The following is a 27,041-nucleotide window of genomic DNA, read 5'->3' as shown; positions in this document are numbered from 1 at the left end:
GATGAATGCAGCAAGGAGCATCACCCATGGTCATCCTCCACCTAACAGAACAGTCATTTCGCTGACCATAGCAGCCCAGAATGGGCATGAATTGCCATTATACCAAGATTTGGACTACTGAACGACCCAAAGGAGCCCCATCATGGCTGACTCTCTCTGGCCCAACTCTGCCTATTCAGATTGATTTCCTTCTGATAGCTAGCTAGCCAGCTGGAAGGTTGCAACAGGGCTGCTCAGCTACTGATACCTATTGTGGATAGGAGAAACTCCATTCAGTGAGCATAACTGGGCTCCTACTGAGTGTAAAACTCTGTGTGAAAATGCAAGCATAGAGGGCAGGGTTCTCATCTGCCCTTCCCACCTCTACAATGGAACTGACCTTCTAAAATGAGAGATGAACACACACTTGACCAGACCATACTTTACTCCAACAGGGAGTAAAGGTTATGAGTAGGGAGACCACATGTTCTGGTTTCCCTGGGATGTCCCAGTTCAAGTGTACTGTCCTCATATAATTAATTAATAGTGCCTCCTTCCGCTTTCCCTGTTTAGATGATAAATTATAGGGTGGCCCTATTAATAAAAGAGCTATGAACAAAAGGTTTTAGAAATACAGAAAGACTGTGAATCATTTCTGAATTAGGAAATCAGGAAGGCTTTATAAAAGAGGTATTTATGCTGTACTTTGAAATGAAAGGCAAATTTAAACGAGGGGACTCAGAGATAGGCGGAAAAGCAGAGGACAACATTGCAGGCAGAAGGACCAGCCTGAGTACGATACAAGAAGCAAGGCACATCTGCTGCTTCTGAACCACTTACTAGTTGAACTACCTTATTTTGTAAATGGCAGTCCATATTATGGCTACTCTAAGTGTCCTGAGAGCAAGGATCCTGCTCAATCTGTGCTCCTCCAGCTCCGGACACAGCACCTACACAGAGGAGGTATACAAAACCTACCGGTTAATAATTACATGTTGCGATTCAACTGAATGAAGTGGGGCACGCACCATCACGTTACCCTGCCATATTACACAGCTCTGGCTACAACCCTAGCACTTTTGGCTGGCCCTGTAGTTTAGGAGAACATACAGGAGACTGCGGGGCCTAGACAACCCATACCTCTGTGGAGACAGGGTCAGAGGTTATCGTGAGGCAACATCCAGGGACAAATTACTAAGAAACGGCTGAAAGGTGAAAGCAAATGACAGTGCCAACATGATGTCACCTTAGCCCTCCTTTGTGCCACCTTTTGCATCTCAACAAAATAGGGACTCTGCCATGCTCAGAAACAAGAGGAGCCTTCACCTGCAGGCCCAACTGCATACCAGGTAGAGTTCTCAACAGTCCATGAAGTCCTGCCCAGAAAGGCCAAAAGGCTAGCAGCAGCCCTTAAGACCAAAGAATGAGATCCCCCAGGGAGAAGGATTTCTGCCCCCAGACTGCCACATCAACACTCCCCTGGGTCTCCAGTCTGCCTCCCCCGCCCTGAAGATTCTGGTTTATACCTTTTTCCTTTGTTTTATTTCTTAAATTCCACATATGAGTGAAATCATATGGTATTTGTCTTCTCTAACTTGTTTTGCTAGCATTATACTCTCTAGATCCATCCATGTCATAACAAATGGCAAAATTATCATTCTTTTTTGTGGCTGAATAATATTCCACCATATATATAAATAAATACAGAAGTGAGATTACTGGACTATAGGGTAGTTCTATTTTTAATTTTTTGAGGAACCTCCATACTGTTTTCCACAATGGCTGCACCAGTTTGCATTCCCACCAACAGTGCATGAGGGTTCTTTTTCTCCACATCCTTAACAACACTTGTTTCTTGAATTTTTAATTTTAGCCATTCTGATGGGTGTGAGGGGATATCTCATTGTGGTTTTGATTTGCATTTCCCTGATGATGAGTAATGTTAAGCATCTTTTCATGTGTCTGTTGGCCATCTGGATGTCTTCTTGGGAGAATGTCTATTTAGGCCTTTAGTCCATTTCTTACTTGCATTTTTTTTTGGTGTTGAGTGGTATAAGTTGATTATATATTTTGGATACTCACCCTTTATCAGATTAGTCATTTGCAAATATCTTACCCCATTCAGTAAGTTATCTTTTAGTTTTGTTGGTTCTGCTGTGCAGAAGCTTTTTGATGTAGTCCCAATAGTTTATTTTTGCTTATTTTCCCTTTGCCTCAGGAGACATATATCTAGACATATGTTGTTACAGATGATGTCAGAGAAATTACCGCCTGTGTTCTCATACAGGATTTTATGGTTTCAGGTCTCACATTTAGGTCTGTAATCCATTTTGAGTTTATTTTTGTGTATGGTTATAAGGAAGTGGTCCAGTTTCATTCTTTTGTCTATGGCTGTCCAGTTTTCCCAGCGCCATTTGTTGAAGAGACTGTCTTCCTCTCATTGCATATTCTCACCTCCTCTGTTAAAGATTAATTGACCATGTAATCATGGTTTGATTTCTGGGCTTTCTATTCTGTTCCATTGATCTATGTGTCTATTTTCGTGCCAGTACCATATTGTTTTGAGGACTACAGCTTTGTAATATAACTTGAAGTCTGGAATTGTGATGCCTCCAGCATTGTTGTTCTTTTTCAGGATTGTTTTGGCTATTCAGCAACTTTTGTGGTTCCATACAAATTTTAGCGTTGTTTTCTCTAGTTCTGTGAAAAACTGTGTTGTTATTTTCACAGGGATTGCATTAAATCTGTAGATTGCTTTGGGTAGTATAGACATTTTAACAATATTTGTTCTTCTGATCCATGATCATGCAATGTCTTTCCGTTTATGCCATCTTCAATTTCTTTCATCCATGTTTTAGTTTCCAGAGTACAGGTCTTTCACCTCTTTTGGTTAAATTTATTTCTAGGTATTTTAAGTGTGGTGCAGTTTTTAAACATGTTTTCAAAAACAATGTCATCTGACCCAATTATCAAAGTTGTTCAAACTCAAACATAAAAGTAAAAATTCCCTGAATAATGACAAAACACTCCATAGATATAAGGTGGCACGCACGTGCACACACGATCAAGAGGCTGAATTACAGCATGAAATACGGAGTTCACTATTTTTATTCCTTTTTGGTTAACTCCTCTCTTTCCCTAATCTGCAAGTATTTCAGGCCTCAGCATTAAGCATGATATATACCAATTATTCCTACCAACATGTAAAGGCCATTAGGGAAGGGATTTCTCTTTTTGTATGTTTTGATATATCCCCAGTATATAAACTACAGTGCGGAGCACAGAGTAGGCTCTCAATAAATAATTCTTGAATAAAGAGAAATGCAGATGGAACACACATACCTACAGACAGATCTACATATGAGATAAAGAAAACGTTCACTCTTGATCAACCCATGAGCATTGGTTGTGATAGGCAAGTTATGTTTTAAATTATAAGAGCTTTATAAAAATTCCACATGAATACAATAAAATGTCGTTATAATCATGGAATGAGGTCTATCGATCATTACTCAATTACCATATATCTGCCTCTGTTCAAGGTAAAACAGAAGCCAGTGACATTTATTCACTACCAAAGTCATTCTAACGGTGGCCTTGAATAACCGACAAATAATATGGACCTTTCCCCCATTATTTAAGAGTGACTAGGGCATAAGGTACCTGTTTCATAGTCTAGGAAGTTATATTCATCTTTGTCCAGCTACTTACGTCTCTTAAATGAGGAGGCAGGCAAATGGGCCACTTAGAAAACCACCACGTAAGGAGGAGAGACAGAGGTTACTGGGTGGCTCAGGTGGTTAAGCATCTAGCTCTTGATTTTGGCTTAGGTCATAATCTCACAGTTCGTGAGATCGAGCCCCAATCGAGCTCTTCAATGACAGCTCGGAGTATGCTAGGGATTCTGATTCTCTCTCTCCCTCTCTCTCTCTTACTCTATCCCTCCCTGACTTGCATGCACATGCTCACTTGCTCTCTCTCAAAATAAATAAAAATTTTTAAAAAATAAATAAAATAAAGGAGAGACAGAAGAGGTGATACAAAGATAAACGTGCATTCCCCTAGCTCTGTTGAAGAGTGATCTACCCTGGCCTTCTTATTCTCTGGCCTGCAATCTTCACAGCCTACCTGGAAATCACCACTGAAGATGATGAAAAACATCCCAGACAGGAAAACTAGAGATAGTGGAAACTGAGCTCACTGTCACTTTATCCCTAAGAGGCCTGGGCCTCTTTCTTCACAAATAGGAGGTTAGGTAGGGTGATTTCTATAGTTTCTTTAAGTTGTAACAAGAAGTACAGTGATCGTGCGAGACAATTTCACCTCTATCTGCACCAAGGCTGACTGGCCACTAAGACCGGGGGAAGGAAGGAGACAGAGCGCCATACAGCAGGTTCTGGGCAAAAGTGTGCAGTGGTCTGCAGCTCTGAATTGATGAGGCTCTCCCATCACAGGGCATGCCTTGCCGAGCACATCTCTCAATTTCCTTTTTTCAGGGACATGGCACAAGGGCTATTAATAGGACTGGCATCAGGATACCTGTCAAAGGCCCCAGGTGAGGAATTAATTACCTGGGTGAACTTACTATTGCACGTTTCAAAATCCAGTTTGCTGACCGCCTCGGAAGTTTACAGAGACTTACAAATGAACTAAAAGGCCAAATTATTGCTTTCACGTAAGAATTACGTCTGCCAAAAAGAACACACATGTGGGACCTCTGGCCAAGGCATGCTCTTTCTGCAGGCCATCTATGTGGACACTGGAAAGTTACCTGAAAAGCTTTATGACCTGGAAGTGTGCTGGCATGATGCTATGACAGCTTGCTCGAAGTATCTCCACAAAAGGCAGGCATCCACCAGCACCAGACAAATGCAGACCAGGGCTGGGGTGGGAAGGACACAGCTTTTCTTGTCTTTTTGAGTCTTCTCTTTCCTTCCATTTATAGAACTCTTTCAAAAGCAATTCGTTAGGGGAGACTGGGTGGCTCAGTCGATTAAGCATCCGACTTCGGCTCAGGTCACAATCTCACGGTCCATGAGTTCGAGCCCCGCGTCGGGCTCTGTGCTGATGGCTCGGAGCCTGGAACCTGCTTCTGATTCTGTGTCTCCCACTCTCTCTGCCCCTCCCCCACTCATGCTCTGTCTCTCTCTGTCTCAAAAAAAACATTAAAAAAAAAAAAGCAGTTCATTAATGACTGAAGAGATCTTTTTTTTAAAAACTGTATATAATAAACACATATTCAATTCAGAGAATCAGATAAACACAAAAAGTGTTTTAAAAATAGAAAAAATCAAAAAGAAAATATCCTATAGCAAGCTGTCTGCGCAGATACAGATTAGAAAGAGCATGAGGACTTGTATGGTATTAAATATCATATTGTAAACATGTCCCATGATATTAAAGATCTTTTGAAACTTTATTTTGAAGACTGAAAAATAAAAATTGACACATTCTTTCTTTAGACATGTTAATGTATTCCATCAGTGACAAGCAAGTTTTACTCTACAGTCACTCAAAATATGTTCTGAACTTTATTATAAGACAACTAACTATTCCTCCTTTATTTCTAAGCTACTATACTGCAGTCTCTAACTACAGAAAAGACCTCCTAAAATGAAAGCACCCCATCCTTAGAAACTTTAAGCTTTATAAGATCTCCAGACTGACAAGGTGGCGATATGACAAACGCCTCATCACGACAGCTGGGAGAGGAGGAGGAGTGCCCCTATCCCAGATATCAACTAGCATCCTTTTTCCCAGGCATCACACGTGCATATCAACGGTAGTCTTGCCAAAGTAAACACCCCCGCACTTTCCTCCCTTGCTTCTATCTGGAGAGAGAGAGAAATAAGAGGGAGAAACAGAGAAGAGGGTAAGGCCATGCCAAGTCAATGAAAAGTATATTTTGTAGACATATAACCTGGCAATAGCATCAAATCACATCATTACTCCACCTACATGCAGGATGAAGCTCTAAGCCCCCAATTAAGTTAGGCTCACATGACAAAACCTTTTCAACCTCCTGCAATTACACAATACAAAGCAGAAGAAAAACTCCAGAAGACTTGTACCAAACTGTGGCCACCATAAGAATATTCCCTCGTGCACAGTTGGCTTTTACTTGCTTGTGTCCCATTTTCAGGGACATGGGGACAGAAATGTCTTTTGTGCAGCTTCTCTAGGATGACAGACATTAATAGAAATGCATGGATGGATTTACAGCTGGCATGGATCAATTTCTAGTTAGTTTACAATTATTGACTGGGGAACTCAAAGAGGCCTTGCTACCTGCCAGACAAAAAGCTAAACCCACCCCTTTATAAATCTTGAGGAAAAAAACAAAGAAACATGAAAACTGATGTATTCTGGAAAGAGCGCATGCCAAGACAAAATTATAACCAACTCAAAGCTGAGAATCGAGTAACAAACACACCTCCAGAACAGAGCTGGAGAATCTCGCCGGCTTGGCAAGTTATCCTTACTGCCGCAACCTTTCCTGCGACTGGAAGTGACGGCAGGCTTTTTCACTTCAAGTAAAAGACTTCTGTCAGGGTGAACATATTTTAATCCACCACATGCATTTGTACCATGTCATTTACAAAGACAAAACCTGACTACTTCATAAGCCTGCCTTTGTTGTGTCACTCCATGGGCCTGGTGTACATGTTCCCAAGGCTCACAGAAGAAAAAAAATACTGTGTGTGTGTGTGTGTGTGTGTGTGTGTGTGTGTGTGTGTGTATGAAGTATATATAAAGAGAGGAGAGGGGAAGAGAGGGTGGGGGAAGCAACAGTGTAATATACATGCAGAGCATATGTACAGCTATACATACATCTTGGAAATGGTGATCTACAAGATGGAGATACATGGTTAAAATATGCTGCATTCTAAAGGAGGATGGAATTTAATTTTTTTTTTTAACGTTTATTTATTTTTGAGACAGAGAGAGACAGAGCATGAGCAGGGGTGGGGCTGAGAAAGAGGGAGACACAGAATCTGAAGCAGGCTCCAGGCTCTGAGCTGTCAGCACAGAGCCCGACGCGGGGCTCGAACTCACGGACCACGAGATCGTGACCTGAGCCGAAGTCAGACACTTAACCGCCTGAGCCACCCAGGCGCCCCAAAAAGAGGATGGTATTTAGATCTTGTTCTTTTTGATGGATGCCTTCAGGGTTGGAACTCAGCAAATTTCTTTACAATATACTGAGTTCCTCAAGGAGTTAAAAAAAAATTTGAAGCATCCATACATTCTCCTGTCACCTATGTATAACAGAGAATGATGGGAACATTCTAGAGATAACATGGAAAGGCAGGGAGGAGTTGGAAAAGAAAAATTATGCCTCAAATGGGAAAAGGCAGAGATACAATGCTCATACTAGAAAATTAACAAATGATTTTTAGTGAGCTGAAGAAATAGGTGGGAAATAAATGGAAAATACAGTAAGCATTTAAAAAGATGAATCTTTAGGGGTACATGGGTGGCTCAGTGGATTGAGCATGAGCATCTGCTTAGGCTCCAGTCATGGTCTCGCAGGTGGTGAGTTCAAACCCTACATCAGATGCAGGGATCAATCTCACAACCCTGAGATCATGACCTGAGCCAAAATCAAGAGTCTGACACTTAACGGACTGAGCCACCTGGCCACCCATTGACCCTTTCAATACAGTGACTGCTAACAGCATTTACACCACTGCCTATGACTAAACCACTTCTACTAATCAGAGTTAAGTTTTCAATAACAAAAATCCAATTTAACCAAGAAAATAGAGGCTTTCAACTTTAACTATTTTTCTTTTTTTAAAATGGGTTTTTTTTTAATAACTAAAGAAAATTAAAATAGATGTGACTCTTGGAATTGGTAACCTATTCATAAGCAAAATTATTTTATGAAAAGTCAATTTATAAGCATATAGAACTTTGCACTCTTAGAACTCGTGTATTTATATATTTATTCATCAAGGTAAAAGACTTGAAAGAAAAGTGCATTAACGACCTTGTCCTCATTTTAAACAGATAGAAACAAAGGGCACAAAGAAAAAAAGCAATTTGCCTAAAATTACCTAGAGCAGTACTTGAGGGAGTAGAAGGGGGGACAGAGAGAAGTCTATTCCAGATAAAAATATTGTTCAAAAAACTGTAGAAAAATAAGAGTTTACTCTCTAACAGTTTTTCATGATACAACATGGATGCCTGCTACATTTCAAAGACACAGAATCAATACAGATGCTGGTGAAAGCATTTAAGTTGTTTTCATTTTGGTTCATGAAAAGAAAATACCCAGAACAATTGAATCTTTACCCACAACATAGAATATTAATCTATATGTCTGAATAAAACCCCTCACCTATCATTTTCTGCCCATTCTACCACCATCTTTGTAAAACTCTAACAATAACAGCAAGAATTCATAAATTGAAATTAACACAGAATTCATGTAGATCCCGTTGTTTGTAAATCATGCTTAAAATGTCTTAAGATATGACAACAAAATGCAATATATGATCCTGGGATGTATCCTGTTCCAGGAGGAAACATTACTATGAACATTATCGGCATCTGGATTAAAGAGTAAACTACTGCAAGGGCCTCTAGGTGGTTCAGTTAGTTAAGTGTTCGACTTTGGCTCAGGTCATGATCTCAACAGTTTGTTAAGTTCGAGCACCGCCTCAGGCTCCATGCTGACAGCTCAGAGCCTGGAACCTGCTGCGGATTATGTCTCCCTCTCTCTCCTCCCCACCCCCATTTGTGCTCTGTCTTTGTCTCTCAAAAATGAATAAACGTTTAAAAAAAATTTTTTTTAAGATTAAACTATTGCATTAATGCTAGATGTCCTGTTTTTGACAACTATTCTTGGTTATGTAAGAAACAATACATAAAAATAATTTATTTTTGAAGGAGAGACAGTGCAAGTAGGGGAGGGGCAGAGAGAGAGAGAAACACAGAATCCAAAGCAGTCTCCAGGCTCCGAGCTGTCAGCACAGAGCCCGACACAGGGCTCGAACCCATGAACAGCGAGATAATGACTGGAGCAAAAGTCAGACACTTAACCAACTGAGCCACCCAGGCACCCGAAGAAACACGCTAATTTTTAAAGGGCAGAAGTGTTAAGGGGCAAATTAGCATGACGTATGCAACCCATGCTAAATGGTTCGGAGAAGGAATGTGTATGTGTGCAGGCACGCATAGAAAGAGACAGAATGATAATCCATGTGTGCTAGATGGATCTGAGTAAAGTTCTTTGTTCTTAGGAAATTTCTGAAACTTAAAAATTTAAAATAAAAAATTTAAGAAAATAATTTTGAAATTAAAATTTCTTGTAGTGTCTACAAAATACCTTTACCGTGTGCAACACAAAGTATACACACCTACATGCAAGAACATCATCTAGCCCTGCTTATGTTCAGGTTTTAATTTTACAACACACAGTAAAAATCAGTTACTGGCTCCTTCCTGTCCTTCTACCATAGCTGTGAGGGAAAAGCCTACTTTTAGGAAAAAGACTAATTTTTCTATTACATTAACCTGCTATGAACAAGAAATATTCTTGGGATCATTAATTAAGTTGAAAACTGCATTAATGGTTATATAACTACATCCCCAATTTGTTTCCTTTTTTTTTTTTTAATTTTACAAATCTCCAAAATGGTCAATGACATAGTTTTTTTCAACTCTATTCAGAGTCTGACTTTTACAGGGAAACCTGTGGAATACCTTCACTTTAAATTTCTCATAAAGTTCAGTAAAACATAAAACATACAATTCACTAAATCCACTGCAGGAGTAAAGTGGACATATATTACTGTGAATACATACATATATTATTGTGAATATATTACATTTAATCTTAAATATAATCTAGGGGTACCTGGGTGGCTCAGTCAGTTGGGCATCTAACCCATGATTTCAGCTCAGGTCATGAACTCACAGTTCATGGGCACAAGCCCCACGTCGGGCTCTGTGCTGATAGCACAGACCCTGCTTGGGATTCATTCTTTCTCCCTTCCTCCCTCCTTCCCTCCCTCTCTCTCTCTCTCTCTTTCCCTCCCTCCCTCCCTCCCTCTCTCTCTCTCTCTCCCTCTCTCTCTCTCTCTCTCAAAATAAATAAATAAACATTTTTTTAAAAATCTGCAGCAAGCCTATCTCTATTCTCAACAAGAATCCTGCTACATTAACACATCTTTATTGTCCAAAGTAGAAAAATAATCAATTCATCTCTTACCTCCCCCGCAAATAGTTTACCTTGCACATAAAAAAAGAAAGTTTCTTCCTTTATATATTGGTGATCTTCTGAGGGCAAGGAAATGGATAATTGCTACAAACCTGGTCCTTTTCTATCCATATCAATCACCTCTCTCAAAATACAACATAATAGAGCAAACATTTTTTAATAAGTACACTTGAAAATAACTTTATGAAAATATACAATATTTCATTTAACCAGTATCCTTTGCATTGTTGACATTCACAGGTGAGAAATTTTTTTGGAATACTGAAATTTACAACCTGACAGGCCGAAACTTTTCAATTCAAAATAATTTAGAAGGAAACTTTAGTTCTAATATGAATTCGTCCATTCCTTGTCCTTAAATAGATTATTCTTAATCTCTAGTTCTAATATGAATTCATCCATTCCTTGTCCTTAAATAGATTATTCTTAATCTCTGGTAGTGTTGCAATAATGAATACATTATTTCATTAAGCAATACCACACAAGGCCTGCTAGAGTGGCCAGGGCTGCCTGCCTTCATGTTCCTTCTCCATGAGTATAGTATGCCCATCATGCTGTGGTATTTTTACTTCCTGCATGTACTCACCATATGTATGACGTTTTCATGTCTTTTTTAGGCCTCCAGTAATTTCTCCTTTGTCCATTCACCTAACCCTAAAAGTCCCCTTACTCTTTCAAATATTGTTGGTAAAAGCACTATAGGTTAAAAACTCGATAATAACAAAATTTGCTAAATTGTGCCCCAACTAAGATCACCCAGGCAGTGGGGACCTAATTTGCAGCTCACTCCCTGTGCAACCTTTAAGTTGACAGTCTCTTTGAACAGTTCTCTTATCATCTGTAACAGGAATGATAGAAGTCCTGCCCATTTCAACAAATTAACAACACCAAATAAGACACTGGACTTGGAAACTCTTGGTTAAATGAAAAGCGCTAAAAACAAGTTATCAACTATTTTCATTGTGATGCTGGTTATCAACAAAACTCATGAGGGATACAGCACTACCTAGAAACGTTCTGTGGGTTTCCAAGTGTTTTGGGTTTGGAGCTATAGTTCCAGGCATTCAGTTAGCTATGTTTCTGAGAATCAGCCTAAAGAAACATTAAAGGATTATATTTAGTGCGTAAGCAGAAAACGTATACAAATAGGTCTGTAATCGCCAATAAAACTAGCCCTGTGGGGCGCCTGGGTGGCGCAGTCGGTTAAGCGTCCGACTTCAGCCAGGTCACGATCTCGCGCTCCATGAGTTCGAGCCCCGCGTCAGGCTCTGGGCTGATGGCTCGGAGCCTAGAGCCTGTTTCCGATTCTGTGCCTCCCTCTCTCTCTGCCCCTCCCCCGTTCATGCTCTGTCTCTCTCTGTCCCAAAAAATAAATAAAAAACGTTGAAAAAAAAAATTAAAAAAAAAAACAAAAAAAAAAACTAGCCCTGAGACACTGACCGGTGTCTCAAGAGAATACTAAACACAATCTAGAATTAAATTTATAGTCAGTGTTTTAAACAGGCAGAGAATATTTAAACACAAAGTATGTAACTTTGTAGTCATTTATCATAAAAGAGAAGTTAGCTAGAAAACTCCTCTAAACTTTTAATCTCATCAACAAATTTCTATGACAATGAAAACATCTGATGAGTTTGCCACAAGTAATCATGAATTATTGGTGCTGATCATTCTATTACATTTTTTTGAAAATAGCCTGGTGCCGTCTGAGTAAATCATATTCTGCCCAGGGCTATGTAGCTTACCTCGAATTATTTCAGAATCATCTAAAATGACTCATTTTTCTATTAAAATGATGAATGGGCTAAATGAGGTATGTAATAAATACTGCAGGTTTGTAAACAGATTCCCGCTCTCTGGAGAATGGAGGCCTTACTTCATTTGGTAATTCTGCCCCTCGGTATTTTCAGGAGAAGTCATCCTTAAAATATAGTTAGTAAAGAAAAGAGTGGAGAGAGTCACATTGGAACAAAATGTTGAATGTCTTTCTGGTTAACAGAATAACCCCAGGCTACGTGGAAATAAACCTTCCCACACCCAAAAGCAGGGCATAGTTTAAAACATCAAGAAACTCAGAACATAATTCAGTCCCATTTAGGAATCACATCTAAGCAATAAAATCAGGGATACATAAAAGAAATAAATATAGAGTGGTTCAAGAATGCATAACATTGTGAAAATTTCAATGTCCAAAACCCAAAAATGAAGCAGATCTCATTGCACACAGTATGTCACAGAGTAAGCATCACTGCTATTCGATTCACTGCTGAATTCACTAAGTCACAGGTCTGCCCACAATGGGTTGAAAGCAATTCTCCAAAGCCGACATCAGAACTGGCAGCTTTGGGACTTGCCATGAAGACAAACTGAAAAGACTGTTGGTAAACAAAAAGGAGCACATTTGTCTTACAGTCTCATTCACAACATAATGTGCAAAAATCTTACTTGGGATTTGTAAGGACTGACAGACTTCGTTATACTTATGTTAAACTTTTAATTTGTTAAAGGTTAAACCTCACACCGAGGGCCATATTTCTTGGCCTCTTCAGCAGGAAATGAGATTATGATGTCAGTTCGATAAAATTCCAAGGCTCTAATTAGACCGTTCATTTCAGACCAGGCAGTGAAGCAAATAAGTTAACCATAAATGCCAGATCATTATAAAGAGATGGAATCATAACCAGCCCTTTGCACCTTAGTTACCTATGGATTTTTACTCAGTGCTCTCCATACCTCACCTTGACACCCATAATGACCCACCTGATAGGACATCAATAAGCTATTGATGGCAGGGCTACCACATAGGATACCACTCGACACGAGCTGCCCTCAGCCAGCCAGCTTGCAAGCACCTTGACGCACTTTTTTTGGGACGTTTCGAATGGAAATATGACAGCACATTCTAAGCAGAGTTGCTCCTCATGGTGGTCTTTTAATACAACTAGTTGTAAGCGAGAACATCAACAGCATTATTCTCAACTGTGCTGTTTCTTCTCTAATCACTTTGTCAACAAGGTCACACAGGTAGTTCCTCGGACAAAAGCAACACGAGCAAACTGTGGTCACCTGTACAATGTGTCCACTGGACAGCTTCGCCATCCCTGACAGTGAGATTTAATCTCTACTGCGTGAAGAACGCTCAGCCATTCTCTGCTCCAGGCCCCACGGTATCTGCTGAGCATGCATGCCTCTCTAAGGCTACTTGGTAATGCTGAGATCCCAGGTATTCCTGTAAAGCTGGATGAAGACAGGGTTTGACTAGGTACATTGAGAAGCATATTCATCTGGTTAACCTTTCAGTATGTAAGTTAATACTGAAATCTGTAATAACAGTCCTATTCTCTCTCTGGGCTCTTAACATAAGGCTAGGCTGGCAAACTGAGACAAAGCATCTTTCTCCTTTTCCACCGCAGGAGCAAATAAACACACCTGAAGCTGCCCTACCTTTCCATGGGATATTTCAAGAACAATCTCTTCACAGGGCTCTGTGCACTCCCACTGACAATAATAATGCTGCTTTACACACAGAAAGTAAGGACCATATGGTAACAAAGAACAAAGGGAGATGGCATCCACATGCTTTGTCCTGGCAACGATAATGGCCTGCTGATTCCAAACACACAGGAGGCAAATGTGTGCAGTGCACCTTGGCTCCACCAGTCTTGAGGGATAATGCCCTTTAAAGTTCCTGTTAAGAGAGTAACTGAGACTCTGAGATGGATCCCTGGTCCCATTCTTACCCATAAGGCTGAGGAAAATATCTTCTACCGACATGGCTTAGATCCCTCAAACATCAAGTAGAAATTCTATATTTAAATCGTCTTCAAAAGCAAAAGCTCAAAATCATTAACTTCATTTTTGGCATTGAAAGCAAATTAATACGCCACTCATGTCAAAACATTTTGGGCTTGGCGTCTTTTGCAAGAAAACCAGCACACAGTATATATAACCAGAGGGAACACATCAATAGAGATTATAATCAAAGCACTAAATTGCACCCAAAAAACTGCAACAGTTTTTTTAAAGTATATTTAAGAGCCCAAGGACCCAGGAAAGCTGCTGCAACACGGCAATGTGGCTCACCTGGTTAATCTTAACGACACTAAAAGCCCTGAGTGATCAGCCTTACTGTTCTATTACAGAGAATTTAAGCAAGAGCCATGCTGATCATTTTGATCATTTCAAAATGACAATCCCAACTGCATCCTTTGGCCTTGGGCAGAACCTCACTTATATTTGGGCAGTGTTGGTATTCTTATCTACTTCTTTTAATTTAGTCATTTTCCTCCATACCCCAAATTTCAAAACCTTTTTCTCTTTCACCATGAAATTTCAACTGTCACAGTTTGAAGCACAAACAAAACATAGAACTGAAAAGCACACAGCACAAAATTAATCAATTCTTTTTCTTGATTGCTTCACTGGTGCATTTCAGACAAAAAGGAAACTGGGGATAAAAAGTGACATTTTGGTGAAACAGTCACTTAAATTTAGAAAAACTAAATTTATGCATTCACCTACCCTATTTTTTTAGTGTTATTTCTTCTAAACACTACAAGGTTTTACAGATTCAAAGAAATATGACATAAGTAGAAGAAGAATTGAAGAATGACCCTCCCACAAGCCCTACACCTTGTAGGAGAGTCTTCAAAGAAAAGTAAGCAGATATAATTCATCTTTGCATCCCCAGCAACTAACAGTGTGTAACACATTGTAGGTGTTCAATAAATTTGCGAAAGAGGGAAGTGCAGAAAGGGACCAAATCTGACTAATGATCTCATCTAGAGTCAAACAAAATATTTAGTGCGGTATCTGAGTCCGGAATCCTCCCCAATTCCACACAGAAGTCACACTGCACAATATGCACTTAACCAAGAATGTTTTTCATTGACAGCTACTTTTTCTATTTAAAATAAGAGGATTTCGGGGCGCCTGGGTGGCGCAGTCGGTTAAGCGTCCGACTTCAGCCAGGTCACGATCTCGCGGTCCGTGAGTTCGAGCCCCGCGTCAGGCTCTGGGCTGATGGCTCGGAGCCTGGAGCCTGTTTCCGATTCTGTGTCTCCCTCTCTCTCTGCCCCTCCCCTGTTCATGCTCTGTCTCTCTCTGTCCCAAAAATAAAAAATGTTGAAAAAAAAAATTTAAAAAAAAAAAAATAAAATAAAATAAGAGGATTTCTAATAACAGAAACCTTGGAGTCACCCCTGCCACTTCTTTCAACTGTTCAAATCTAAAATCTTCTAAGTACTATCATCTAAATATCTCTTACTTGTCCTCTTTTCTCTCCATCCCCACTAGCACTGTCCAAATTCCAGCACCACCCGCCCTCAAATAGGATTAATGAAGATTTTGAACTTGTCTCTTTCCACTTCCTCCTCTACTCTGTCCTGCCCACTTCACTAGGTTAAGATATCAAAATGCCTACCTAACCATTTCATTTCTCCCCTTATATGTATATGGTGCAGGGTTCCCTGGATCGCATACACAGAACTCATGATCTTAGCCCTGCCAACCTCTTGTCTCATCACTCAACACTCCCTGCCCTGGACTTCCCACTCGGCAACTCCTTGCGGTATACCACTGGCCCCACGCCTCCATGCTTTCACCTGCAACATGAAAGCATCCCTACTCTTCAACCATTTGCGTGATCCCTGCTCATTCCTCAACACACAGCTCAGGCACCACTTCCCTAAGAAGTCTTTTCTATTCTTTCCCACGCCCTCTCTCATTTTCAGGGCTTGAGTAGATTTGATTCTTCCTTTAATCAACCAACAAGTATTAATTGACTAATTCCCCTTTGCTAGGCACTTATATATTAGGCACTCAATGTGTGTTGAACAAACAAATGCACATGTGGCAATGAGTTAAAAGTCCCTGCTTTCACAAAAGTCAGAATTCTCTCAAGAATGTAAGTAGCATGGCTCTCTAACTTCTCTAAGAAGTTAGTGCTTCTTAACTTATTTTTAATGTATCAGTCTCCCACACTATACTGTGAATTTCTTAAGAATAAGATTTTGTCTTTTTCGTTTATATACACTTGGTATGTATCTAGCCCAGTGTTTTTCACACAGTAAGCACTCACTAAAACATCCATCCAATGGGTGAAGAACACTACTGCATAATTAGAGGTATATTTATTTGACTATTTCCTTAAGTAAACTGTGGACTCTTTTAAAGTTTAGGTTAAGAAAAGAAAAAAGAAAATACTACATAGTTCTGTGTGGTAACAAAAAAATGACTAATGTTAAGTCAACAAAATTTAATAAGACAGAAAAAGAGTAAACCAAAATTTTAATTCACATTTTAAAAAGAAATTAAACGTAATTCCAAGGTTAAAAAAGACACAACTCCCTACACTTTAATTTTTTTTTAAAAATCTAATGACACAGAAAATATTAGATTTATATACGTACAAGGTCTTAAAGATACACAGAATGTCAAGTTGAACTTTACAGGTTGCCTGGTGCTGTCCTTTTATTTAATCTTCATTCTTTATGGAGGGGCTTCCCTGCACTTAAGAAACACTCATTCCTGTCAGTGAATTGCTTCTCTAAAACTTCTGGGTAAAAATCAGCTAAGAGATCAGTACCAGTCAGTGAGAAGGAGAGTGAGGGGCTAGTATGGGCTTCTCGGATCTAGAGCAGCACTGAACAGCTTCTCCAGTTAAAGCAATTCTTCCTAAAGGCAAAGTCATCTGATCCGATTTTAAAACTTCAACAACAGGACTACCGTCTTTGCCCTTCAAAGAGCTTCAGTAAAGCCAGCTGCTACAACTGTGGGAAGAGAAGCCTGGACGGAGACAGCAATCTAAATGTCAACTGTCAGCGGGTGGAGGCAAACGGGGACTGGGGAAGGAGTTCGTTTTATTTCACAGTACCAATATCACATCAGTTTGTTTCTTTTTTCCTAGCTCTCCTGAAAGACAGCTTTCCAATTCCTTCAAACATGTGAAACCCAACCTTTACTTTCTTACTGGCTGCAACATCCAGGCTCTAAATAAAGAGGAACAAAATCAATGTTTGATCACCATTCCACGAGTCTCACATGTTAGGGTTAAGAATGGCCGCAACTGGGGCCCAGCACTCACAGCAGAAACATGCTAACATTCTCGAAGTGACTCTCACAGGAATAACGGGTGTTGGGGATGCCTACTTCTCCAGCTGAGAATCAAAGTACTAAAGGACCACATTAGACTTAAATCACTTAAATCCTGTTTTATAAGTTGCTAGATTGTAGAATCTAGAAACTGGACTGTAGACGTATGGGGGAAAAGGAAGAATAAACTTTATACCCTCTAAATATTACACGTGCACTGATGTTTATTTTCTTTAGAATCTTTTTAAATCTTTATTTGTGGTAATATACACATAACATAAAATCTGCCATCTTAACCATTTAGAAGTGAAGAGTTCAGGAAAAGGACATTAACATTGTTATTCAACCCATCTCCAGAACTGTTTTCATCTTGCAAAACTGAAACTCCATACCCATGAAAAAGTGCTCCATTTCTCCCTCCCCACAACCCAGGACAACCACCCTTCCAGAGTTTCTCTCTATAGATCTGACTCCTCTAGACACTTCATGTAAGTGGAGTCGCACAGTATTTGTCTTTTTGTGACTGGATTATTTCACTCACCATAATATCCTCAACGTTCATCTATGTTGCACTGTGTCAGAATTTCCTTCCTTTTTAAAGCTGAATAACATGCCACTGTAAGTCCATACCACATTTTGTTTATGCATTCATCTACTCACATACACTTGGGTTGTTTCCACTTTTTGCCTGTTATGAATAATGTTGCTATGTACAAATATCTCTTTGAGACCCTGCTTTCAAATCTTTTAGATAAATACCCAGATGTGGGATGGCTGAATCATATGGTAATTCTATTTTTAATTTTTTGAGTAACTGCCATAATGTTTTCCATAGTGGCTATATCATTTTACATTCCCACAACATCCTTGCCAATACTTGTTATTGTAGGTTTTTTTGATAGCAGCCATCCTAACGAGTATGAGACAGACAGTTCCTTAGTAATTTGTACATTTTCCAAATTTTCTATAATGTCCCTGTATTATCTTATTAGAAGAAAATGCTGTGAAATGCAGTCATCAATCATTAAAAGTGATCACACAAATACATATTTATGAATACAGAATGATCTTTACATATAGTCTAAATTGTTTTAATGTGCAGGTTACTGCAAGAGTTATATGAGACTATGTATGCCATCACCTATGTTTGGGGAACTACATATAAATATATTAATATAAATGTTTTATACAGACTTAGTGGAATGTGGAAAGGAATACAAAAATAATAAACCAGAATATTAACAGTAATTATCTCTGGATAGTGTTAATCCAAGTGATCTCAATATTTTTCTATTTACTTTCTGACTTTTATCCAATGAATATGCATGCCTTCTAAAATAATAACAACAATACAGGGGGGTTAACCTCGTATCAAGTAGCTAGACTGCTATGGGCAGCCATGTTGCTGTGGCCATGAACTACCACTCAAATCTCTAAGAATACTCAAGCCAGGACAGATCGACTATAATCCTCTTGTATAAATTCCACTTTTAGTCCCTAAGTGCTGTGAGGGCTCTGTTTTGGCTAATATTATGATAGGTGCCAAAATCTGGAAGATACTATAAGTTGTTATCTATACCCTATAACCCCAGAATCAAGAAAGAAGAGACCTTCAAAACAGTATGACCCTGGACATTTCTTTCTTGGGCCATCACTTCTGTTCTGGCTTCACTGTCTACCCATTTAGCCTGGACCCTGGGTTAGTCTTTGGAGAAATGGATTCATTACACATCGGCTTCCTTTTATTTTCTCTAATGGCATGTGGTCATAGCAGTTGGCCTCTCAAAGAAAGGACCAAGGGAAAAAATACGAGAGAACACAAAGTGACCCTTTTCTTATCAATTTTTCAACAGTTCTCAATGGCCTGCTGAACAAGGGACATCCCCCTCAGTTCTGCAATCAAAGTTCTCCAATATAGTCTCATTTTACTTCTCCACTGATTTCCCAACTGTACTCCAATGAACACTAGTGGTCCTGAGAAGTTACATGTGGGTTTCTAGGAAGAATGAAGTGGGCAGTAAGCTGTTGGGACACCAAAATTCAACCAGAGCAGCCCCACTTTTCCCTAACAATGGAAAATCCTTTGATAAGTTATGTCGCACAGAGAAGACAGGATGTTATTTAGCCATCAAAAAGTACATTTCACAAGAACATTCACTGATATAAGAAAACGTTCATGATGGTAAATGCTATATACAGCATTATACAAATTCTTATATATTCTTATGTATACACAAATTCTTAAAGTATGTAATTGATCTAAGAATCAACATTGCCTAGAGGTGCCTGAATGGCTCCATTGATTAAGTGTCTGACTTGATTTCACCTCAGGTCATGATCTTAGGGTTGTGAGATGGAGCCCCAGGTCAGGCCCTGTGCTGAGCACGGAGCCTGCTTAAGATTCTCTTCCTCTCTCTCTCTCTCTGCCCCTCTCTCCAACCCCTCTCTTAAAAAAAAATTGTCTAGAGGAAACACACCCCAGTGTTTGTAACTGTAATTCTTACAGTTATGTAAGAATGACAGATTTATGGGTGCCTTTTAAATTTTCCCCTATCAATAATCAATTTTTAACGTTTATATAATCTTTCCTCTTAAACTGTTTCAAAATGTTTCTTTTAAAAAAAGTATCCCTTTTCTTTCAAAATACAGTTCCCCAAAGCCTTTGCTATGCATCTTTCCCTTTCTAAAGCCCAGAAAGTGATTGATCAAAACTTACTCACCCTTGCTGGAGACTTCCCAGACTAACATCTGGTGGTTGCGAGCAGGGATAGAAACAAGATAGGCTGCTTGCCCCAGAGGTTTCAAAGACAATGAAATCAAAATCAAGGGGAAGGGGGTGGGGGCGGGGAGGGAGGCAAGCAGAGCAAACAAGCACTATCCCTTCAGGGAAGATGCATGTGCAGTGTCTCAGTGTGGATCATCACTGCAATAATTCTCAAGTTGCCTGCCTTAAAAAGTCCTTCAAGGTTAATCTTAGCAAATTGTCAACAACTTGTAAGAGGAAAAAAAACAAAACAAACAAACAAACAAAAAAAATCTAAGCAAAGAGAACATGCATTTTGTCCACACTGAAAGCTGGCCAGAAGTACTTAGCTTTTCCCGAACATCAGAGATTTCCTTGTAGACAAGACATTTCTACTAAATCTTTAATACTCACCAGGTGCTTTGCCTTGGCTCGTTCTTCTTCACTTGATATCCTTTCTCGAAGAATAGCTCTGGTTAACTGCTCATTGGCAAAAGCCCTCTCTCGGTCCAGTTCTTTGCTTTGCTTAAGTCTGAAAAGACAGGAAAGGACTAACTTAGGAAAAACTATTTTACTGGTTATTAGTTAACAAAATACTTTAATAGAGAAGCAGCCAAAAATCACTCTGGCCTATAATTTATTAAAAGCACGTATATTTTCTGGGGCGCCTGAGTGGCTCAGTTAATAAGCATCTGACTTCGGCTCAGATCATGATCTCATGGTTTGTGGGTTCGAGCCCCACATCGGGTTCTGTGCTGACAACTCAGAGCCTGGAGCCTGCTTCGGATTCTAGGTCTCCATCTCTCTCTGCCCCTCCCTCACTCACTCTCTCTCTCTCTCTCTCTCTCTCTCTGTGTCTCTCAAAATTAAATATTAAAAAAAAAAAAAAAAGTGCGTATATTTTCTATTAAGCCCCCATGCAGCCCCTACCCAAACATTTAAAATAGCAGAATTCAAATCCCGGAAAAAGTTAACTGATAGGACTATTAAACTAGTTTTACAAAGCTCTTCCTATGTAAAACTGAAATGTGCCCACCTAAAAATTCCACCCCTGGTGCCTGCCTCCTTTGTCCTCTGGAATATAAGCAGTAAGTCTAATTAACAGGCCATCTACAAGACAAATATTTGAAAGTAACCATCATCTTCCCGTCAAAACTGACTCATTCAACTGTTTGTTGAATACACACCAGCCATGGAAAGAAGCACGATGACACAGTGCTGAACAAGAAGGATGGGTCCCTGTCCTCATGGATCTTACATTACAGCAGGGAACTAAAAACATAATTAAGATGTCTTCCCTCCAGATGAATTACTCCCATTTTCCAAGGATCCTCATATGCAAAAATGGCAAGACCTTTCAACAGCAGAGGTCCTCACTTCTGGAAGGACTCCAATTTGTCCCTTAGCTCCAAACTAAATGTAACACTATGGACACAAAATAAGAAATAAGTCTAGCAAAATAAGAAAGCAGAACTTCACCCTCTAAGATCTGTACAGAATACTGATTGTGTTAATGAAGCATCCGACAACACTGGGTTTATCGGTAACCTCATCACACAATTACATCATAGTCAGTTACCATCCACTAAAACCCCTCATTGTACATGAAAAAGATAAATTACTTTGGTACCTATTTTCACCATAATGCCTGGCACATAAAGGTATTCAGTAATCAGTGAATGAGAAGATATTTCAGTCTAATCTCATGAACAAAGACTTTCTGATTGCCTTTTCTTCTTTGAGAGAATAACCCCTGTATACCATCATATCCCTAAAGGTACAAGCACTGCTTTAAAAAGAAAAGGTAAAATTGTTATGTTGGTATAAGTGAAATTCTGAATGAAATCTACTTTGTAAGTGGGAATGAAGAGCACCAAATTGAATTCAATACTACTCTATCAAATTTAGTCTTAAAATGATTTTTGAAAAGAACTAAAGAAAATAAAAATCTTTGCTACTATTTTTAAACTTCCACATCATCCAGATACTCCGAAATTCTCAGAAATCAATTATAACCAAACTTGATTATAATCAATTATAATTAAAAATGTAATTAGAAATTACCTTGTAAAATATATTCCAAAAAATTAAACCTGCGTGTTTTTAGGTCTTGAATAAAGACGAATAACAGAAACACATTAAAACCTACACTTTGAAAATCTCTAATGCAAAAGTAACCTCTAGAAACTTTTCCTTAAGGGATGCCTGGGTGGCTCAGTCGGTTAAGCGTCCAAGTTTGGCTCAGGTCATGATCTCACAATTTGTGGGTTCAAGCCTCACCTCGGGCTCTGAGCTGAAAGCTTGGAGCCTGGAGCCTGCTTCGGATTCTGTGTCTCCCTCTCTCTCTGCCCCTTCCCCCACTTGTGCTCTCTCTCTCTCTCTCTCACTTAAAAAATAAATAAATAAACATTAAAAAAAAAAAATTAGGAACTTCTCCTGAAACAGTAAGTACAATTACACTGACACAAATCAAATTTCTCCATACTATTTCACAGTGAGTTCAGCAACATCAATGATACCAATACAGTAACTCAGTGGACCTGAATAATCGAAAAAGAACACCAATAATGCGAAGTCTTGTCACTTCCAAGCAGCAGTTCCAAAAGTATCCATAAATGAGCAGCAGTGGCAGCATCCATGGGAAATTGTGAGAAATGCAAATACTTGGACACCACTCACATCTACTGAATTAGAAAGTCTGGGGGTAGTGTCTCCAAACTGCCTTTTAATAAGCCCTCCAGGTGATTCTAGTGCTTACTAAACCAAGAGCCACAGCCCTCAACTAGCAAAATATACTTCTACTCCCATAAATCCTGGAGGCCCTATAAAAGGAGAAGAACATCAAAAATGAAGTGGTCCTCATCAAGCTAGTGTGCCGGTCACTGCTGAGGTTACCATTTAAGGTAACAAGATGGTGCAGTTAAATAAAGCATTTTACTGGCATGGCACCTGCATGTAAAAGATATTACCTATGTTACAAGTCAGGTGGAAACTAAAAATAATAAAAATCACCATCATGTATAGATCACCTACTCTATGCCGAGCACTGTGCTAGGGACTTTACATACATATATACAACTATTACAAAAATTACATTATTAGTTCATTAACATAAAATGAATTCTGTACAACTAGATTTTCTATTTTCTACCACATGTGGTATATATCATATTTTAAAGTAGTATTTATTTAATAATAACTGCCTACTTTTTAAAATTTAGTTTACTCACATATACCAATTTTAACTACAAATGTAGTTAAAAGGGGTTCAAGCTTAAAAGTTTTGACAAGGTAATGAAAAAGAAGCAAACTACTATGTTTGGGGTGCCCAGGTGGCTCAGTCAGTTAAGTGTCCAACTCTTGATTTTGGCTCATGAATCTCATGGTTCATGGGATCGAGTCCCACATTGGGCTCTGAGCTGACAGCACAGAACCTACTTGGGATTCTCCTTCTCCTGTCTCTCCCCCCACTCACTCTCTCTCTCAAAATAAACTTTAAAAAAAAAAAAAAGCAAAAACATATACACAACTTCAATGTTATAATAAACATAAAGGTTATCAGTTTGTAATATTTGGTACAGAGGCACAGACTTTGGAGTTGGGAGTCCTGGGTCCAGAACAAGGCTCTAGCACTTACTAGCTGAGTCAATGCTTGAGCCAACCTCCCTGGGTCTTGTTATTCTCATGAGTAAAATGAACTGGTGTAATACCTACCTTAAAGGGTTCTACATACACAAAGCACTTAGCATGATGCCTGTAATACAATAAGCACTTACCACTATTAGGGTAAGTAGCAGTATTAGTAACAGTACTCACTATGGGGTCAGGAACACAGAGAAAGCAATAGTATTCTGAAAAGAAGAAGAAAATCTCCAAGTTCGCTAAATATACCATGACTATATATAGCTTGGTCTTCTCCATCTTTGTTTCCGAGTTTTCACCAATAAGAAGTTCTGCTTTATTGTTACGACCTTCAAGAGCTTCCAAAGTTGAAAATGACAATGCCCTTGCAGCCCTATCCCTTCACCTGCTCCTTTGTTTCTTCCCCACTTGCCTATAAGTTCTGTAAGGGCAAGAAGGTAGTCTGTTTTTGTTCACTGCTATATTCCTGGTGCTTTTACCAGTGCCTGCCACAGAGTAAGTGCTCAACAAATACTTGTTGAATGTATGCATGCAAGAATGAATGAGTAGCATGTTTCCAACCACAGAGGAAGAAAGAAAGAAAGAAAGAAAGAGAAAGAAAGAAAGAAAGAAAGAAAGAAAGAAAAGAAAAGAAAAGAAAAGAAAAGAAAAGAAAAGAAAAGAAAAGAAAAGAAAAGAAAAGAAAAGAAAAGGCAGGAAGGAAAGAAAGAAGGAAAGAAACGGGGGGAGGAAGGGATGGAGGGAAACCAGCTGCAGAACATAGAAGACTGAGGGATTTACAAAACAACTGGCGAGACCAGCTGAACCCCACAAGGGCCAAGCCACCGGGTTGCAAGTGTCACAAGTGTGATATAATCCCAGACTACACGAAATACCCTAAAACAGAAGGACGTTATAATACTTTTATTGTAGATGGAAATTCTATACTCCACAATACTTCAAAGCCTCTGGAATATCAGCACCTAGTTGTGCTGGACTCTTGGCTGCAGAGAGACTAGATGGGCACAAAGTGACTAAAAAGAAAATTATTTCCCCTTCTTAATAAATTCTTAGCCACTTTTATTCACCATTACAAATAGACCTGCATCTTCAGAAAGTCTGGTGGTAGGGCCAGAACAAATTCTTATTACCTGTCAGCAACTAATCTATCTGTACAATCTAATAAACCTGTTTGCTCAGCTTTAAAATGTGAAGGTTGGACTGTACCATCTTAAGGCCACTTGCAGGTACAAGTTTTACAAACATCATACATTAAATACATTATTCCTCATCCTGTACAAACTCTTAAGAAAGGTGGTGGTAGGGGACAAATGAAACTAAGAAGTATCATTTCCAAATTTTCACTCAGTGGGCACTTCTATTTCTTGTGTCATCCTTAGACTTTCCCACTACTTAAAAAAACCATGTACTAGGGGCACCTGGGTGGCTCAGTCCAATTCGATTGCAGTTCAGGTCATGGTCTCATGGTTCATGGGTTCAGGCCCTAAGTCAGGCTCAGAGCTAACAGCTCAGAGCCTGCTTGGGATTTTCCTTGTCTCTCTCTCTACCCCCCATCCTCCTCCCCTGTTTGCATGGGTTCTCTCTTCCTCTCTCTCAAAATTAAAAAAAAGAAAGAAAGAAAGAAAGAAAGAAAAAGAAAAGAAAAAATGGGATTCACAAATTCATTTGATACATAATTAGTATCAGACACTATTGTGATTACTGAGAACAAAATGGTGACCACAAGAGACACACAGTCCTTATCCTCATGAAGCTTAAACTCTGATGGTTTTTTGTTTTGTTTTTTTTAAGTGAGGTTGCTATGAAACTATATGGATGTGAATTGAAATCTAGAGGATATTAACTGAGGAACCTTGGGAAGGAGAATGAGTTTTAGAGGAAACATCTTGAGAAAGCATTTTCTTTAGAGCTCTGTGACTGCTGTCTCAGGCACCAATGGCTGGCATATTTAGGGTCACCAAGGGAACGCTTTTAAAACATACAGACACACACAAACACACACACAACTGTCAATAAAAATTAGTGCAAGGCTTGAAAGGGGATTTAAAATGAATGGCCTTTGCAATTTTAGAAAAGAATTTTAGAAAATTTTAGAAGTTTTCCTTACTGACATATTATTTTGGAGGGTAGATTTCAGATAGATGGTGTCACTAAATGAGGTTTCCTTTTTTCTTCGGAAGTAAAAGCAACAGATTAAAAATTTCTATATTGTAATCTTCGTAATTTCCCCAAATCTCTCCTCCACGAAATTCATTTATAGCAATACTTTCTTCTAATTAAGTTTCCTCTTTCACTGATTCATTTAAAACATTTTACAACTGCTTTGCAAAGAAAAACTGCCTGTATTCTCAGAAGCTCCCAATTCTTTTCTGAGCTTCCTCTCGGGTGCCCTTGCTTTTATTATTCCACCAAGCTACTCTGTTCAATGGCCGTCTATGAAAGGTAGACGGCTGTATGATCATCTAATTTTCCTCATATTTTGCGCCAAGTGAGATGAGCCTGTTTTCTGGACCTCATTGAATGCTACCGGCCCAATGGTGGTGTTGCACACCAGAAGCCAGGTCGTTCGGTAAACACTCCACTAGGGAAACAAGAGTGAAGTGCTCATTGACAACAGAAGGCAGCACTTTACTTTTAAGGTCCCTCTTAGGTGAAAAGAGGGTATGAGAGAAAACAGGTCTTGCATTATTAACTTGGGTTTCCAAAGCTTTAAGAATTATCTCAAAATAAAACTAGCCAAACCAAATATTTTGGAGAATACATTCCCTTTTTATTTACTGGCATTCCCCACTTATTATTTCAGATCTCCTGGTCTAATATTATTCTACATTAAGCCCCTGATTTAAGTTTCATTTAAATCTCCTTCTTTTAAATACATATCTCTCCTCATTTAAATTCTCTAGAGTTTTAAGCAAAGAAGTAGGAGTTTAGTGTAAACTTTTCTTATTTGCATTAAGTAATTGGATAGCTTGCCTAAGCTTAATGAAACAAATACCAGTCAGCTCTGCCCTTATACCTACCTCAAGCCCTAGCAACTTCGCTCTTTTTCTCAGTCTATTCTCCATCAGGTGAGAGACTTAAGTACACCAGCAAAATGAATTTCTAAAAACCAGCCAAATCTCCTATAATGAATATTATATTTTTCCTTTTAAGTGGAAAAAAAATAAACTACTCATATATTCAGCTTTCATAGCTATCTATAATCTAGTCCTACCTATTTCAGTTTCTATGTAAAAACCAGCCTTTATTATTTTATTCCAAAGAACCTAAAGATTTCAACAAAGTGGGAAGGACATTTTAAAGATCGCTTTGGCTACCCATTTTTTGTACAGTAAACCTCATTATCCTCCATGAAGG

General features: G+C 39.0%; 1 protein-coding gene across 3 annotated transcripts in view; it reads right to left on the bottom strand.

Annotated features, from left to right (window-relative positions):
• CHCHD3 (coiled-coil-helix-coiled-coil-helix domain containing 3) overlaps positions 1-27,041 on the bottom strand; it is a 288,454-nt gene that overhangs the window by 163,068 nt on the left and 98,345 nt on the right. For all 3 annotated transcript variants that reach the window (XM_058724244.1, XM_058724246.1, XM_058724245.1), the window contains exon 4: positions 20,457-20,574. In XM_058724244.1, coding sequence (XP_058580227.1) covers positions 20,457-20,574 — 118 coding nt within the window. The remainder of the gene's footprint in view (positions 1-20,456; positions 20,575-27,041) is intronic.

This window comes from Neofelis nebulosa, chromosome 4 (assembly GCF_028018385.1).
Source record: "Neofelis nebulosa isolate mNeoNeb1 chromosome 4, mNeoNeb1.pri, whole genome shotgun sequence".
Classification (NCBI taxonomy): Eukaryota; Metazoa; Chordata; class Mammalia; order Carnivora; family Felidae; genus Neofelis; species Neofelis nebulosa.
The sequence above is the reverse complement of the archived record's forward strand: the minus strand, read 5'-3'. Positions and strand labels throughout refer to the sequence as shown.